Source organism: Spermophilus citellus (genome assembly GCF_964194105.1).
Source record: "Spermophilus citellus genome assembly, chromosome: 3".
Lineage (NCBI taxonomy): Eukaryota > Metazoa > Chordata > Mammalia > Rodentia > Sciuridae > Spermophilus > Spermophilus citellus.
This window is the reverse complement of record NC_138184.1, coordinates 26,424,124-26,442,946: the sequence shown is the minus strand read 5'-3', so window position 1 is coordinate 26,442,946 and position 18,823 is coordinate 26,424,124. Positions and strand designations below refer to the sequence as shown.

The 18,823-nt window shown below is 34.7% G+C and overlaps 1 protein-coding gene across 6 annotated transcripts in view; it reads left to right on the top strand.

Moving 5' to 3' along the window:
- The window catches only part of GOLGA4 (golgin A4), a 97,475-nt gene that overhangs the window by 19,015 nt on the left and 59,637 nt on the right, over window positions 1-18,823 (top strand). For 4 of the 6 annotated variants that reach the window (XM_081283842.1, XM_081283840.1, XM_081283839.1 and 1 more), the window contains exons 3-7: window positions 4,729-4,827; window positions 8,715-8,780; window positions 12,926-13,240; window positions 17,136-17,183; window positions 18,678-18,734. In XM_081283842.1, coding sequence (XP_081139968.1) covers window positions 4,729-4,827; window positions 8,715-8,780; window positions 12,926-13,240; window positions 17,136-17,183; window positions 18,678-18,734 — 585 coding nt within the window. The remainder of the gene's footprint in view (window positions 1-4,728; window positions 4,828-8,714; window positions 8,781-12,925; window positions 13,241-17,135; window positions 17,184-18,677; window positions 18,735-18,823) is intronic. The other 2 variants (XM_081283843.1, XM_081283844.1) reach the window with 1 other exon arrangement.

Below are 18,823 nucleotides of genomic sequence, written 5' to 3'. Positions count from 1 at the left end.
TAGACAAAATATAGACTTGAATTGTGGTTTGAATTTGACCAAGGGATTCACTCACAACCTGTGCTTCATATTTCCTCGCCTGCTGTGCTATAGACAATTTATTCTTGTATCTTCTGTAGGGTGTATCATCATAGCTACTTGGCTAAGGTATACAGAATCACAAATAAGAATGTAATGGATTTAATTCACCTAAAATAGTAATTATTGCTACTGATGGTTGTACTTAACAGTGTCCCCCTAGGATGATAGATACAGGATCAGCTATCTTCAAGGCAAAATAATTTTTACTTTTGATGAGGTACTACATTTCTGAGCATCCCGCTCTATGTTATATATGAGAGATGACAATCAAGCTTTTGTTGCCTGTAAATAAAAGGAAATCTAAAAATCACTGAAAATAAATAGTAATAGTTTCTCAAGGAATTTCAAAGCTCTTTCTCTAAAGAAAATACTGCCTGTTATTATAAATAAGCAGTCAAATGCTGTGTTCCTGACATGCTAGATCTTCATCTGGAGAACTTCTGGTCAAATTTTGCTATGAATTTACTCTATTTCAAAGACATATAAATAAGAAATAGAAACTTTTAAAAATGGAGATATATATCTGGATTCACAAATAAGGTAAACTGAAGCCCTAGTCTTAAGTGACTCTAGGTTAGAATAAAGACAGCTGTTTTCAACTTGAGTTATTTATTATTAATTTTTTTAAAGGACTGAGGATTGAACCCAGGGATGCTTTACCACTGAGCTACATCCCCAGCCTTTTTTTTTTTTTTTTTTTTTTTTTTGAGATAGGGTTTTGCTAAATTGTCTAGATTATCCTCGGGTTTGTAATCCTCCTGCCTTAGCCTCCTGAGTTGCTGGAATTACAGGCATGTGCCAATGTACCCTGCTTCAACTGGAGTTCTATAGGAGAATTAAGCCCTCCAGAAAATGATTTGACAATGGTTTCTTAATTTTCCCAAGGATGGTATCAAATTAGTACATGCTAGATGCATAGATGATAACATAACTCCGTTATGTGCAGTAGATGCCTTACTCTAGGTAGAGTCTTTGGACTCTGGTTTAGAGGGACTGGGAATCTTCTAAGCTAGGAAGTTAGATTTTGTGCCATAAGCCAGAGAATAAGGTAGGGCTCCTAGCAGTTGTTAAAAGGATGTTACAAAAGGATATGGCTAAATATATCTAGATCTGTCCTTGGCATATTAAGGGAAATTACTGTCCTTATGGAGGCTTCATGATTATAAACTGAATCAAACTTCACATTGGCTTGGTGAATAAGTTTGACAAATTGCCATCGGATAGGAAACCTAAACTGGGGCTTAGGAATCAGATTGACTGGATAAAGAGGCAGAGTTGCCAAAGCAAATAAAAAGATAATACCTTTCTTAAAATGAGCCTGTAAGTGAAAATGTAAAATAAATGCTAAGAAGGCAGCCAATAAATACAGAAATTGGGTGTAAGTTAATTTCAAATGAAATTAAGATAATAGAATAACCTGGAAAAGACTAAAATTTTTTTCTTCAGTAAGAAAAATGAAATAATAATTTTCTTAAGTATAGAAATTTGTGGTTGGGGAGGTGGAACAAAATTAGACTAAGTAGATATGGAAACTAATTAGAAATACTGAAAATGAAAAAAATGATATAAACATAAAAATCATCATAATAAAACTCAGGGAAAATTGGGGAATTAAAAAAGAAGACTGACAATCCCACCAAAAACAGAGATTAAGGGAAAATAAATATGTGTCTATACATGAGGTGGCAGGATAGAGTGTAATCCTTCAGTGCACACCCACAAGGAGTTTCAGATAGTCTTCAGTTTAGTCAGTCTTTAGTTTAGTCCTCAGTTTTAGTTTAGCTTATGGCTTCAGTGGGGGCCACAAACAAGAAGGGAATTAAATTCTTAGTAAATAGTTTTGGGTTAGCATTTGAACAGAGTTTGAGAAAGATTGAGTTGAGCTGGCATTTTAGTGAGAAAACTTTAGAACTGATGTCATACTAAGCACAAGCTCTACCACAGAGCTATGCCCACAACCTGGAACTTATGCTTGTGAGACTTTCACAAGCAAATAATAAGGATAAGTAGGGAGAGTTCTCTTATGCCCCAAGGTGGTGGTTAATGGAGACTAATTTTGGTATACTTAGGTTTTTTTGTTTTTTGTTTTGTAGTCATAGATGTACAGCATTCCTTTATTTGCTTATTTTTGTATGCAGTGTTGAGGATTGAACCCAGTGCCTTACACATGCTAGGCAAGTGCTTTACCATTGAGCCCCCCAGCCTTTGTATTTAGCTTTTGAAGTGGATAGGGTCCATAGTTTGTTTGGCAGTATCTTTTGAAATTGTAGTCAACATTTCTCTATGCTAGGCATAAACTTTTGTGTTTTTCTCTTAAAATTTCAATATATTCTTTCCCAGAACATTCTGCATTACTTACTAGTGTAGGTAAAAATGACTTAATTTCAAAAATTGAGTTTGAAAGCTTAAGGAGAATTAATTTGTATTGCTTTAACTTAAAATGAATATTCTTTTAAAGGATGATCTTTCTGAGTTACCCAGAAAGATTTTCAGCAAGAAGAGAAACTTGAGTAGTATGATTTCCTTAGAGCAGGCATTTAGCATAGCTTGGTATACTACTAATACTAACATTTAGAATTTAGTATAAAGTCACTTCTTTAATTGTATCCAAGGAGTACCAGTTATTAACATTACATAAAAGATCTTAAAAATCTTTGTCTTCCTTTCCTCCCCGCCCCCATCACTGAGCAGTCGAGCAGTGCATCTCTGTGGGGTTAAAAAACCAACCACTAACCAACCAAAAAACTTCATCCTATCTATAATTAGGGTTAATAAAGGACTGGGTGAAAAATTAGTAAAGGTTCCAGTCAGTATCTATAACCTTACAGTACTGAGATGACGTTAATCTTTCACAGATACTGAGATGTTCTTAAGCTTTTGCAGTTACTTATTTTCAGAATAAGTTCTTTATTATATATTATGTAAGATCAAGTGAGGCGGGCAGTGACCAAAGGAGGCAGATTTTAAAAAGCCGCCAAACGAGGCTTTATTTGAGATATCACTCCTGGGGGAACTCCATCAGACCCACAGAGTGGACAGGAGAAGGGTCTGAGGAGAAACCGCGTGGGAGCTCGACGGGACTGGGATTTTATGGGGCTCACGGCAGGAAGGGAAGGGCTTGGGACAGGAAAGGGGATTTTTAGGGTCCCTTGTCCTGCTGGAGTTGGTCAGGGGAGCTGGCTGAACTCCAGGATTGGCCAGGGGGGCCTGCTGATTGACAGGTGTTTCTGTCAGCACTTGATTGATGTTTCTTTTCCACGTGGGGTGCTTTGTTCTAAGTCACCATCACTAACCTAACATCTTATAGTAAATATTTATTATATATTACATAGTATGTTATCTAGTTTATTATATAACATTAACTGTGAAGTTAATATTTTAAAGTTTTTATTTTGGGATAATTATTGATGTTTAGGAGGTCATAAAAAATTGGATTGGGGTAGGCCCTGTGTACCCTTCACCCACTTTCCTTAAATAGTAACACTACCCAAATAAGGTGACTGACATTGTGACATCCATAGAGTTTATTCAGATTTCACCAGTTTTACATGTGCTCATCGTGTGTGTGTTTGTGTATGTAGAGTTTTGTATAGTTTAATCATGTGTAGATTTATGTGACTACCACTGTTAATTCATTTTAGTTATAATTTCTATATTTAATTTGTGATTGCTATTATTTAGTGTAAAACATAATTTGTGAAAGAAAAGTGAAGTACAGAAGAGACTCTATACCAAAACAACTAGTGTAATAGAATTTGTCTTTAAAACTTAAACATTTCCATTTTAAAAGTTTTTTCTGTGCATATTTTGGAGAAAAGTAAATTTGCATGTAAGTATAAATAAGTGATAATTTAATTTTTTGGTTCTATTTTCCCTATAACATTTCCATGCTCTTTTTGAATATATAAAAATAAATGATTCAATATTTATGAATGTTATTCTAAGACTTTATGTTCTTTACATGCATTTTTTAAACCTACTTTACAAAGGTATAATGGGCATGTAAAAGGTTGTTATGTACACAACCAGTGAGTTTGGGGATACACATATACCTGTAAAACTCACCACCATCATGGCTCCAGATATATCTGTCACTTCTCAAAGTTTTTTCTGTTTCCCTGATAATGCTGATGAATATTATTATTGATAATAACATATAAAATCTGCCCTTCTAGAAAATTTTACACATACAATACAGTATTGTTAGTGTTGGCATTATGCTATATAGAAGATATCTAGAATTTCTTTATCTTGCATAACTGAAACTTTGTTTTCTTAGGTATTATTTTTATTGGTATGGATTTTTATATCAAATTGCCAGACATGCTGTGTGCCATGGTGCCTGTTGCATTTATTATTTGTACGCCAATAAGCAAGTTGTTTGTATATTGGGCTTTGAGATCTGAAACTGATCAATTTATCTCTTTTCCTGACCTTTCCCAACAACTTATTTCTCTTGTGGGGGATGATGGTGGTGGTGGTGGTTGTGGTGGTGATGATGATGATGGTGATGATGATCATCATCATGTGTCCATTATAGTGTTGTGTGTACTGTGTGGTGAGAACACTCTGCAACATGACATTATGATTTGTTTTTCATCATTTGTTTTATTTTTATACCTCTGCTTATTACACTGAATGAGACAGCTACTAGCCGGGATGATAGCAGAGCCTGCTTTTCTCTCTGAGTATACTATCTTTGCTTTGGATTCCTCCAAACAGCCTAAAACACAGAGTGACAGTGTGGTGAGTTCTTCCACCGCTTTCTGCGTTCCCTCTGTGGGGAAGCAACATCATTTGGCAATTGTTGCAGCAAGTCTTACATTGCTTGTAACTTACCTTCTTTCAAAGCACCTTCAGTGTCCTGTTGCTAACACTGCTCTAAAAAATCAGAGAGTAAATTGCTGGTGGCTGGTGTGCTTTTTGGTAGCTTCATAACAGCAACAAAATAACACTTTTCACTAATATATTGGAGGCTGCCTTCACTTGGTCTAAACTATTAAGTTTTCTCTTTGGAAATGTTGGGTGATTGATTTTGAAAAAGTTATGCATTGGTAGAAACCTCTGTTCTATTGGTAAGAAGCCAAGAATATTTTGAGATGTGACTCATATTTTCAAGGGAAAAAATGTTATTGTATAACAGCAGATAGGTAGGTTCTACTACAACAAATAATCTACATTATTTTGCAGTTATAACAATTATAGTTCTCTGAGCATTGAACATCTGAAAGGAAATAATGATTTTACTTTTTAAATTAAACTCATGTAATTTTTAATTTGGAAAATTGGACATTTTCCTATTTACCTGGTAAATCTGTAACTTATCAATTAAAATTTAGAATGTTTGCCCAGTAAGGATAGCTTTTGATGTTAGATTGGACACTAACTGAACCGGGATGGCAGTTTTTCACAATAAGAACTGATTTAACTTATTAGATAGCTTATGGTAAAAGTAGCACTTTCCTGTACTTAAGTCCTCTGTAGCTAATGAAGTCTTGTTTGCATGTGGCCAGTAGCCATTTTTAATTATTTTTTAAACTTGGTTTTAGGGAAGAAAACAACTCAGGTTGAAAATGGAATGTCTAGTGATATCTTAGAAACTGGTCTCAAGGAAGATGATTTCTCTTTGGCTTTGGCTACAAGTGACATCTGTTTTCAAAACTGATTTGGGAGTGAGTCAGGAATCCCAGTTGGAAGTTACCAGTACACTTTAAAATAGAGATTGATCTGCTTTATACTTTACATAGTAGTAATAGAACCTTTTTTTTTTTTTTAAGGAACTGCGTATGGCCCCATTTCCATAAATACGAAACATTAAAATCATTTGTAATGAATATCTATCCTGTTGTCAAAAATGCTATTTAATGTAAAAGTGGGAGCTTTAGAATTATTTAAAAATAAACTTAAGTAGACTAAAAAAGTTTTCTTATTAAATTTGTATTTGTTTTGATAAAAACTTATTTTTCTCCATGAAACAAAAAGAAACTATATACTAATCTGTTATCACAATAAAAATTTAGTGTCTAATTTCATCATGAGTTTACCAGGTGCTGACTTTTCTTTCAGTTTTTTAAAAAAGATATCTCTTTACATTACATTCTAAAAATTGGTGTAACCTTAGTGCTCAGAAGTTCATAAAATGGTTATAGAGAGATTGAGGGGAAAAAAGGTAATTGCAGACAAATTTGGCAGGGAACTTGTGTGTGTGTTTTAATTAAATACACACTTGAAGAGTTTTCCTGTTAACCTAAGAATTTCTGGAGCTGGGCACAGTGGTTCACACCAGTAATTCCAATGATTTAGGAGGCCCTAAGTAACTTAGTGAGACCATGTCTCAAAAACAAAAACAAAGGACTGGGGATTTAGCTTGGTGTTAAAGTACCCCTAGGTTCAATCCCCAATAAAACGCCTTCCCCTCAGAAAAAGAATTTCTTCCAGTGGAAAATATTGATAAACTCAAGTATTGACATGTATTGAGCAAGTTCTTCAGGCTTCTGTCTGGGAGAAGGTCTCTCAGAGATCTTATTCTGAAGGAAGTGACTGCATAAGGGTTTAACAAGCATTCATCAAGAGCTTATTAGGTAGAATGTAGGGCCTGGGTACCAAGATGAAAACACAGGGTTCGTGTCCTCAGAGAGTTTAGTAAAGAGAGATATTAACCTATATATGTAGTAGAAAGGAATTATGGCTTCATAGAAGAACTACAGGCATGGAGTGTATGCTGCAGGTAAGCCATATGAAGTTTCACAAAGAAAGGGGCATGTGAAAATTAAAAAATGAAGGGGAATTTACCTGGAAGAAATGGAAAAAGCATTACAGATAGTGACAAAATCACAAATTTTGCTCCTAGAGATTTTCAATTTAAATTTAAGCCAAAATTAGTATTTTAGACTAACACTTTGTTTAGCTGTCCTGCATTTATTTATAAACATAAACTGTCCCATATATAAACTGAAATATTTGAAATATATATGTAGGGAGGAAGAGTTTTTAAGTGTGCTATGTGTGTTAGATAGGTGATATTTCAGGTAGTTGTTCAGCAGCTTTTTTATAGGGACCACAATCATGTGTCAAGTAATTTACTTAGAACAGGGACCTTCTTGTCACTCTTCTTCCTAAGCTATTTTATAAAAGCCCTTTCATTTTCTTTCTTCATAGTTTAACCATTGCTTTTCAGTGTAGTATATTTTTAGGGCTAAAAAGAATTCATTGTGATGATGCATAAATATATGCCATGTATGCAATTTGTAATTCTTTGAAATGGCAGAGAACAGGAAGATAAAAGTTAATTCCTGTGTCTTCCAGCATCTTTTCTGTGTAACTTTAAGGCAATGTCTTGGACTGATAAAATTTACTAACTTTTTATTTAGTGGGAAGAGAATATACTTAAAATTTTTTTATTAAAGAAAAATTTAAGCATATTACAAAAGTACAAATAGTAGTAGTGGTAGAATAATTCTGTTCTCCTATCCCCTTATCTATTACCTAGTGTCAAGAATTAATAACTCATTATCATCCAGTTTTATCTATTACCATCCTACTCCTATGTTTCCCTAACCACACCACTACCACCCTTCCTCATATGAGCCGCCCCCTACCTTTAGATATTTGAAGCAAATTAAACTTATTTTGTCTGTAAATATTTTGGTATGTATCTCTGAAAGATAAAGACTAAAATTTGAAACCACAGCAGATTTATCACACCTAATAGTTAATTTCTTCCTATTAAATACCTAGTTTGTGTTTAGAAATCTGGGAACACATTGCAAAATTGTGTTTTCTCCACTTATGTTTATGACATGTTAGATCAAACATTTGTCATTTTTTTGGTGGGCTATAGAGGTAGGGAAGCATTCTTCAGCTAACCAGTTACTGAAACACAGTGGCCAGTGCCCTGTGGAATGCTTTTGTTTGAAACATGGAATTATTTTATCATGAGCTACTTCTGTAATACTAACAACTTGTTTGTAAGACTCAATGTAATATAGAATTGTGAATCTCAGGGAATCACATCACCTATGAAATCAGTGGTATGATGTAATCAGAATGTTGCTTAACTTGGAGCATTGTCATACCAACAGAACAAAACAAAAGCTTTTACATGGAAAGAACAGATTAGTAATTTTCTAAAAATGATGGCAGTAATTTCTTTTAAATTGCTGGCTTCAAATGAATGAGGCATTTCCATTTTGTTATCAAGATATTTTTCATAGCTTAAATAATTTGAATATGATTTTATTGTAGGGAACAACTAACATTATAATTCTTTTTCTGGATAATTTTCTATTTGAATGAGTTGTGCTAATTGAATCCCCGTTCCTTTTTGTCATGGGGAAAAACTTGGGGACATAATGGGAAGAGGTATGTGATTAGTTTGAAGTAAATTTTGTTACATACTAATCATTGCTATTTAGGTCCATATGTTACACAAAATGAATTTTCTAAAATACTTACTATACTAGTTTTGCCTTGCATGAAAGCATTCTAATAAATGAATAATTTTTTTACTAATTTTGTTTAATTGGTAAATGTGTCTAATAGGATTTGGCACTTAGACTTTGTTCTTAACAGTTTTAAAACTTGAGTTTTCTGTTCTTTTTTTTTTTTTAATGATGTTTCTTTCTTTTTCTTAGAATGCATCTATCCATGCCACAAAATCTCCTGAAAGTGTTAATGGAAGTGAACCAACCACTCCTCAGGTCTGTTACTAATGATATTTTTTAAAAAAACTAACTTTGGAGTAATTTGACCAATGTTTATTAATTATAAGTATTTGATTACATTATAAGAGTGATGTCCAAATATTTGATATAGCGTGTATGGTAAATACAGGTTTGTTCAAAATTACTTGGAAAAAGTTTCAAGTGAAAGCAAGATTCTGTTATGCCACATTTAAAAAAATTAATGACAGTGAAGTGAAAATGTTGAAAAAATGAAATTTTACTGTATAATTGTAAAAGATTGTGGGGATAGCCACATTGTGAGACATGGTGAATAATATAATCTGAAGGATGAATATGAAGGAAGTAGGATTTATTTTATTAAAGTTTGCTCTAATGCAAAGTGTTTTACTTCTAGAGAATTAAGGTTATCCTTGATTTGAAAAATTACATGTAGAGTAGGGCTCAGGTGATTTTTTTTGACTCCTTAAAAAAATCATAATGATAGTAGTGTTTGAGGTAAACATGTTTACTTTGGTTTAATATTGATAGTTATCATTAACGGTTAATCGTAATGGACACATGTGAACTAAGTACCAAGTTTATGGGAAGCACTGTGGCAAGGGTGTGTGCGTGCAGCTGCCACAATAATAGGAAAATAATAATAGGGCTTATGTATATAAGGCACTATTCTGAGTGTTTTAAATGTTTTCACTCACCAAATCCTCACAACAACCCTATTAGGGCAGTGCTATAATCATTCCTACTTTACAAATGAAGAGAGTCATCTCAAGGGGATCCTTGTTTCTTTAACTTCTTGTCTCTCTGGCTATCATTGCTCCTTGTGTTTCACCCTCACAAAGACAAGTTGGCCTTCAAAAATTACATCTCCCATTCTTGGGAGGAAAGAGTAAAGATTAGGACAAAAGGTATATTTTGTTTTAACAGAAAAACAGTAACTGCCCCAAAAGATTACATCCTATAGATTTTCTTTTATAATGTCTATTACTGAATTTTGTCAAATGGTCTACTCTTGACTGAAAGAGTGTGAGAAAAATTAAAAAGTAAAAAATTTAGTAATTGAAATGTAACAGTATCATAATTTAATATTTACAGAAAAGGATGATTTATTCATTATACAAATATACCTTTGTACCTGGCTCCCGGAGCCTACAAACAAATTGTTAGCACTCGCTGGGGAGCCCTTGTTCTCCCTTCCATTGCCTTCCCTCATTCCTAAGGATAATTGTCTTGCCTTTTAACACTACAGGTTAATTTTGCCATCTTGGGAACTTGATGTAAGTGTGCACTCTTGTATCTGCCTTATTTAGCTCAGTGCTCTATGAGATTTATCTGTATTCTCTGTAGATCATTCATTCCCATTGCTGTTTTAAGTTTCCATTGGTGAACAGGATTGACAGCTAGTGTTTGAACAGACTAAATTTTTTTTTATTATCCAGTCTATTGATTGACATCATTAGTATTTATATATTTATACATTTCTGTTGATGTATAGTTAAAAATGAATTGGTGATTCAGAGAGGGTACTTGTGCGTTAGCTTTAGTAAAAATGTTGAATCTTCTTAAATATGGATTAAATATATACTCATTAATGCTGTATTTTTTCTATAGTTTTAATTTTAGCCATCCTGGTGAATGTGGGGTGATATCATGTTGTAATCTTTGATTTGCATTTGAGAAGGTGAATATTTTTACCTGGTTGTATTGTTACTCAGAACAAAACTGGGGTGGAAGAAAGGCAGATTGGATATCAGGTGATAGTATTTATATCACGTCAGTTATGGTTTTATGTATTTCATATATATTAATTTATTATTCCTCAAAACTACCATATGAAAGGAGTGTTACTGTTATCCTCATTTTAAGTACGTAGAAAGAGTCACAGAGAGGTTATGTAACTTGACTAAAGTCCACAGCTAGTAAATGGTAGAGCTATGTAACTACACAGACTTATGCCTAACAAGTCTGGCTTCATAGCCTGTGATCCTAGCTCTTATAACTAGAATAGCCTTCCACTTAAACTGTAATGACATTCTTTTTTTGTGTTGTGGTTGGTCCAAGGGCCCCATGTATGCTAGGCAAGTGCTCTATCATTGAGCTACATCCCCAGCCTTGATGACATTCTATTGAACTTGAGATCCTCTTGCCTCAGCCTCTTGAGCCACTGAATTATTTTTAAAGTCTTTTTTTTCCTCTGTGATGATAATTGTTAATGTTTGTATATTTGCCACATTGTAAGCACTTTGTATGTATGAACTCATTCAGTCTCTTGGGTAACCAAACAAGGTGGATAGTGTCTTCATCACCATCATTTTTATCCCCATTTTATGGAGAAGGAAGTAAAACTATTGAGATTAAGTAACTTGCTTAAGGTCTGCAGAACATAGTGTAGAACTTGGTGTACTTAAAACTTGTTTCACCAGTTGATAGTGTGTCATTTTATGGGAAGATTGTCTGCTATGAATTGGAGCATTTTTCACATGGGTCAGAAGTGACTGGTGATGGAGTTATCTGTAAACAGTTCTTGAGTTTTTGAGCATGAAGGATTCTTCTTTAAGACCTCCCTACTTGCCCTCATTATGAAGATAAAACTTGCACATTGTGAAAAAACACCAGAAAGTACAGAAAAATAAAAATGAAAATAAAAACCACCCCAAATCCTACTACCACTCAGACACCATTAACCTGTGGTATTATCTTTCATGACTTAGTTCTAAGGATGTTTATGAAAATGTACATATAAATTGAAAAGTACATGTAATTACTTTAAGTCAAAATCAATTCATACTCTACATGTTATTTTATAATTCAGTTTTTCCCATTTAATTGTAATAGCTTGAATTTCTTTCTACATACTATCAAACCTCTAGTGACAAACATTTGGATTATTTTTAGTTTTTGCTCTTATAAACAACCTGTGTGCATACAAAGAGGCCATGGTGTGCTCTCCCCTCTTATTTACTCCCATTTTCTCAAATCCTATAATTAAATTTCTAAAATCCATAAGTAAAACATTTCTGTTTTGATTTTTAAAATTGTATGTCAAAAATAATATTTTTATTTTCCTGTAGTCTTTGCCTACACATCACTGTGTTCTCCCCTGAGCATTTATTTCACTCCTGCATCCCTTTCTTTTCCTCTGTTCCTTCCCCCTCTCTCTTTCTTTCTTTCATCTTTTTATAATTTTTTGAGATGCTGGGATGGAACCCAGGGCCTGGCACATGCTAGGAAAGTGCTGTGTCACTGAACTACAGAGCCCCCACCCCTGGCACTGTTAAGACCTTCCTGGTCACCCAGTTGTTGCACTGAGTTTCTATGAAACACCTTCTAAATACTAACTGTGGTCACCTGAACAGAATAATCCTGCTTGAATAGTTAGTTGAATTATATTGTATTATTTTTCATTGTTATTCAGATTTATTAAGAGAACAGTTTCCATATTGCTTTTTCTGACATTGAACTTACTGAATGGTATGGAGGTCTCTATTTCAGACTGTTCAGCTATTCTCCATGATTTCTTGTTTTTATTCCCATTTCAAAGAATAATAAGTAGGGCAGAGTTGTTATGTCACAAGTCAACTCTACCTCACATTCTCTATTTAAACAAAATGGGCTCATTATACATTATTATCCTTCTGCTTCCATTCTCCTCTCTTGTTGAGGATGATCAGGAATCCCCATCTTCATAGATTCTCCTTGTAAAACCCAGTTGAATTCAGTTACATTTTACATAATATTTAAGCACTGGATGTATACTAGTGATTCAGATTTTATATACAATTGGCCACTGCATTAAAGATCTTATAAATTAGTGGATGAATCCTCACAATCAACCTATGTGGGGTCAGCTGGGAAAGCATGGCTTCCTTTATTTATTTGATTTTTAAACAGATGTACAAACTGAAGGAAAGTGACTTAGTAAAAGTCATTGTACTGCTGGACCTGGGTGACAGACCTGGGACTTACACCACAGTCCTCTAACTCCAGGTCAAGAGCTTTTTCAGAAATAAAGTGAGTGCTTATTTTTTAGCAATGGTATTTTTGTAAAGTCGGGAATATAAACTAAATTCATCAGGGCTTTTAACAGGTTATTGCTGTTGATTGGGGAATGATGGAAGTCCAGATGTACATATTTTAATCCACTCTGTTGGGTTTGATTGCAGTCAGGTGACATTCCCACTTTTGCACAGAAGCTTCAGCTCCGGGTGCCTTCCGTGGAGTCTTTGTTTCGAAGTCCGATAAAGGAATCTATATTCCGATCTTCTTCTAAAGAGTCTTTGGTACGAACGTCTTCCAGAGAGTCCCTGAATCGACTTGATCTGGATTATTCTTCTGCTACCTTTGATCCACCCTCTGATATGGAGAGTGAGGCTGAAGACTCACTAGGGAATTCAGACAGTCTCAACAAAGAACAGTTGATTCAGCGGTTGCGAAGAATGGAACGAAGCCTAGGTAGCTACAGAGGAAAATATTCTGAGGTAGGAGCATAATCTTTTTACTATGTAAAATTTTTTTCCTCTTATTCATATTTCTGTATTGCTGTTACTCCTGTGGCTGATTAAACCATTGATCCCCTACATACTCTTGTTACTAATGGTAAGTAGTCTATACCAATATCTAGTTAGATTTTCAGTGGTACAGAGGGTTTTTGGCAAGACAATTGGTAAAATCTTGGAGAAGACTGTTGTTTATAGCCTCTGGTTCTCATATTCTGTTTTTCTTTCATTTCCTAGCCTCCATCTCGATGTCACTTAGATACCCAGGGTAGAGAGGACATCCTGTTTTCCTACTATATTCCCTACTTTATTCCCTCCCTTATTTACTCTAGGGATGGTGGCTCCCAAAAGGATAAGGACAGTGGCTCTTCTGCCATCCAAATCCCTATTATTGCTGTATTAAGAAGTCTGATCATCTAGCAGATTTGGTTCTTTTTCATTGTACCTACATTTAAACTTTTGCCTAAATTGAATCTTTTTCTTTTGGTGTCAGGGATTGAATCCAGGGGTGCTTAACCACTGAGCAACATCCCCAGCCCTTATCTATCTATCTATCTATCTGTCTGTCTATCTATCTATCTATCTATCTATCTATCTATCTATCTATTTAGGGGTACTGGGGATTGAACTCAAGGGTACTCAACCACTGAGCCACATCCCAGCCCTATTTTGTATTTTATTTATTTATTTTAATTAGGTATGTATGACAGCAGAATGCTTTTGATTCATTGTACACAATTGCAGTACAACTTTTCATTTCTCTGATTGTACACGATGTAGCATCGCACCATATGTGCAGTCATACATGTACCTAGGGTAATGTTGTTATCTCATTCCACCATCTTTCCTGTTCCCATGCCCCCTCTTCCCTCCCTTTTGCCCAATCAGAGTTCCTCCATTTTTCTCATGCCCCCTCCTCCCTACTATGGATCAGCATCCACGAGAGAACATTCAGCCTTTGTTTTTTTGGGATTGGCTTACTTCACTTTATTTTTTTTTTGTATTTTATTTTATTTAGAGACTGAGTCTCGCTGAGTTGCTTAGCGCCTCGCCTTTGCTGAGGCTGGCTTTGAATTCGTGATCCTCTTGCCTCAGCCTTTACAGGCTTGTGCCACTGTGCCTGGCCTTTATTTTTTATTTAGAGAGAGGGTCTGGATAACTTGTTTAGGGCCTCACTAAGTTGCTGAGGCTGGCTTTGAACTTGTGGTCCTCTTAATTCTCCTGAGTCACTGAAATGACAGGCCACTGCACCTGGCCTAAAATGAATCTTTTAATTGCCAGACCCCTTGAGGATGGCAGACACACCCTGTTTAATGTAAGAGAGGAAAGTAGTGCTGCTGCATTTCTCAGTTCTCTTTCAGGAGCATAGCACCTTCCTTTTAAGCTAAATTATATTGGTTGCCTTCCATGCTGTGCATGTAAAGCAATTCTTCCTCAGAAAACCTTTGTGGAATAGATTGTTCACAGCTTTTTGTTTGTCTGTCTTAATAGATAATATTTATTTAATGGTTTGTAAGCAACATCACAGTTAATTTTAATTAATGAATGCTAAAGTTCAGTGTTAGTGGATAAAGTTAGCTAAAACTTCTATTTCCAATTATGAGTATAATAATGAGTGGTTTCACCCTGTATTTGACACCAAACCAAACCAAAATAAAAAACCTTGATGAGACATATAAAATATCTTTAAAAGCAAACAAACAAACAAAAATATGCTGACAAGATAGAAAAGATTTATCAGGCTAACATTTAAAGGCTGGCTTGAACCCAGAGGATGTAATGTAAACAGGGCATGAAAGTCATATGTATTATGAAGGGCTTGTAGAATCAGACAGCTTTTTCCTTTATACATTTTTAACTTTTATTTTTTATTTCCACCACAGTTAATAATGGTTTTGAATCTTTTTGTTATTTATATTTAAGTTACTTACACTAACTTACCTTAGTCCCACCCCCATCCCCCATTCACCTTCATACTTTATGGCTGAGCCACATCCCTAACATTTTTATTATTATTTTTTTTTATATTGAGCTTGGACTCGCTTAGTTGCTTAGGGCCTTACTAAATTGCTGAGACTCTTTGAACTTGTGATCCTCCTGCCTCAGCCTCCTGAGTTGCTGGCACCACCATGCCTGGATCAGACACTATATTTTATAATGTCATTTAATTTTGAATCATCCTTCTGAATTAGATGTTAATTAACTTTATTTTGTAGAAAAGGGATTGGAGACTCAGAGATTAAGTAACTAGCTTAGGTCACACAAGTCTGAATTTTGTTATAAATCTTTCTGGTTGTGTGTACTATTTGGTGCTATCTCAGAAAATCAGACATCCTATTAGGGATAACAAGAGCCCATTGTCTTTACCTCTGCTTCTTTTGCCACTGAAGGTACCTAGGATAAAATAGTGTAAGTGACATGTAGTTCTTGGATTACTCTTCCTCCTCACCCTACTTCCTTTTTGAACACCATTGTTCTTTTTGGCCTGAAGATAATGAGGAGAGGGTTCCTGGTGTATTTTTTTTTTTTTTTTTGTATTCTTGTGTCTGTTGCTAGACTTGCCTTCTTTTGTTGCGTGTCTTTTGACTCAAAACATCAGTAGTGGCATTGGGGACCCACAGCAGCCTTCCAGGGAAAATGACAAGCTTCATAATAGCGGGTTAAAGCTGTGGCCTGACCCTTCAGAGACCACTAGCACTTCTACAGTGGACTTCAAATAATTCTTTGGAGTCATATGTTTTGCTTGCAGATGTGTAATGCTATAATTTACAGTTTCAAAAAGATTTGTAATCCTTAATTTCATCTAGTTGTGCTTAATGTTTAAATCTCCTATTTAGGTTAAATATCTCTTTTGGATTTGAATTACCAGTTTCTATCTGTTGGTTATGAGTTTCTTTCATCAGTTTTTTATAGAGCCATAGTCAGAGATCCTATCACCAGAAGGAACTTTCAGAGATCATTTGCATCATTTCTTATAGCCCAAAGCAAAAAAAAAAAAAAAAAAAAAAAATTCACTGGAGAACTGCTTAAAACAGATTCCTATTTTTCTCATCCTGCCTTCCTCAATTCTCCTTCAAATAGTTAAGGGGGGGGGGGCGCGGGTCAGATTTTTCATTTCTAGCAAACTCCAAGGTGAAACTATTGCTAATGTAGTCTATGATTACAGTTTGCCTTTAGGCAAGTTGGTGCTAATCCTCACCTATGAATTAGGTACTGAAATCTAAAGAGGTGCTTAAGGTGAAGTCACATATAATCAAGTTACCTTCTGTTTTATTTATTTATTTTTTTTAAAGAAAGCCACTCAGAATGTGTTCTCTCCCTCTTAATCTCTAAGAGAATTAAGAACGATCATCAATGGCAAAAGGCAGTTGTAGTAATGCAACTCTTAGAGCCAGCTTCATACTCAGGGGAGAATATTCAACTCCTCCTCGTGGTTGGTTTCTGGTACTCTACACAATCAGAGAAACTTCTTTAGTAACATACTATAGAAATGATCCCTGAAAGTATAGTCTTTAGTTTTTTTTTGTTTTTTTTTTAACATTTTTAGTTGTAGTTGACATGATATCTTTATTTATTTATTTACTTTTTTTATGTGGTGCTGAGAATTGAACCCAGTGCCTAACACATGCTAGGCAAGTGCTCTACCAGTGAGCTACAACCCCAGCCCTGCCTTCTAATTTTTTAGAAATGTATTTTGTAAAAAGATATACTAACTATGTTATATAATTTTAACTGTTATACATTGAATTAAATTGAGTGATCTATAAAGGAGTCTTCTAATTTGTTTATCTTTTGACTTTTTTATAAAGAGATGTTTTGGTAGAGTTAAGAATGATTGTGTTAATAATGTCTAATGTTATTTGTGACTTTATTTTAGCTTGTTACAGCTTATCAGACTCTTCAGAGAGAGAAGAAAAAGCTACAAGTAAGTGATTTTTGGGGGGCTGTTATTAAGTCATATATAATTTTAAAATAAGTCTTACAGTAAGATATTTCTAACTGATCCTTAAAAAATTCTCCAAATAATCGGAGTATCTAACCCAGTAAAATAATTTCTGGCTGCTTTGCTAAAGAGATCCAGAAAATTGCATGGAATTGGAAGGTGAGCCTCAGGGTTATACACAATTACATATAAGAGGAAAGGAGGAGTAGGAGAAAAATTATATAAGTGGAAGAAACGATTTATAGTAGAGGGGATGGAGAGAGAGAAGGGGAGGGGAGGGGAGGGGAGGGGAGGGGGGACAGTGGAGAATGGGATAGACAGCAGAATACATCAGTCACTAGAAAGGCAATTTGTAAATCAATGGAAATGTAACTGATGTGACACAGCAATCTGTATACGGGGTAAAAATGGGAGTTCATAACCCACTTGAATCAATCTGTGAAATATGGTATATTAAGAACTATGTAATGTTTTGAACAACCAACAATAAAATAATTAAAAAAAAAGAATATATTTCTATCTCAATAAGCAGTCAAATATAATTGCTGACTTGAATTGCGTTTCATATAATATTAAGATTAAAAAATGTATGTACTTCCATTCTAGTCAAGACAGAAAACATTACAGGAAGCTAGATATAATTGCTTTGTCAATATAAGAAAATTATACAACTTAAAAAAAAAACTTAAAAAAAAAAAAAAAGAGAGAGAGAGATCCAGAGATTTTACCCCTTCTGGGGCACAAGTTTTCCTCAGAGATCCCTGCAATGTTTAAGAGGTTTTAAGGCATGTTTGCCTCTTTCAAGCACATTGCCTAGTATTTCAGTCTCTGTCTGCCCATTTCCTCTGAAGGGGAGGTATCTATCATTTTGTTTTTGCAGTGATGGGAATCAAAACAAACCCAGGGTTCTACCTGCTAGGTAAATCCTCAGTTACTACTGAGCTACATCACCATCCCTGACACCCAGCCTTCTATTTATTTCCTTTTTTAAATTCTGTGTTAACAGGAATTGTAGTGCTGTTCTGCCACTGAGCTATGTCCTCAGCTATTTTTATTTTGAGACAGGGTCTTGCTAAGCTGTAGAGGCTGGCCTTGAATTTGTGATCCTACTCCCCCAGCCTTCCAAGTAGCTGGGATTACTGGTGTGTGCCATTGCACCCAATGCATTTAAAATTTAGCTTTAAAAATTTACTGTTTTTATAATTAATGTACAGTGAAACTGATATTCTGTTTGATATATGTCTACATAATTTAACAAATGTCTGGGTACACACTCCCACATGCAGAGCAGTTTTATAATATCATGATTTACATTTTTACATATTTTCAGCATGGTATCAACACTTTCAGTCCTGTCTTCCTTATTCATCTTATTTGGATTAAGACTTATAATATTTTAATATCACTATTTTAAACTTGCTTTGTATTACTACTATACCATGCAGATGTTTAATCAGCTTTTTTTTTTAATTAAAGGGTATATTAAGTCAGAGTCAGGATAAAGCACTTCGGAGAATTGGAGAATTAAGAGAGGTAAGTTTTAGTAATTATTACTCTGAGAATGGTAATTCAGTCTCTTAAATTTTTTAGAATGATAGTACATGCTGGGGGGTGGGCAGTTT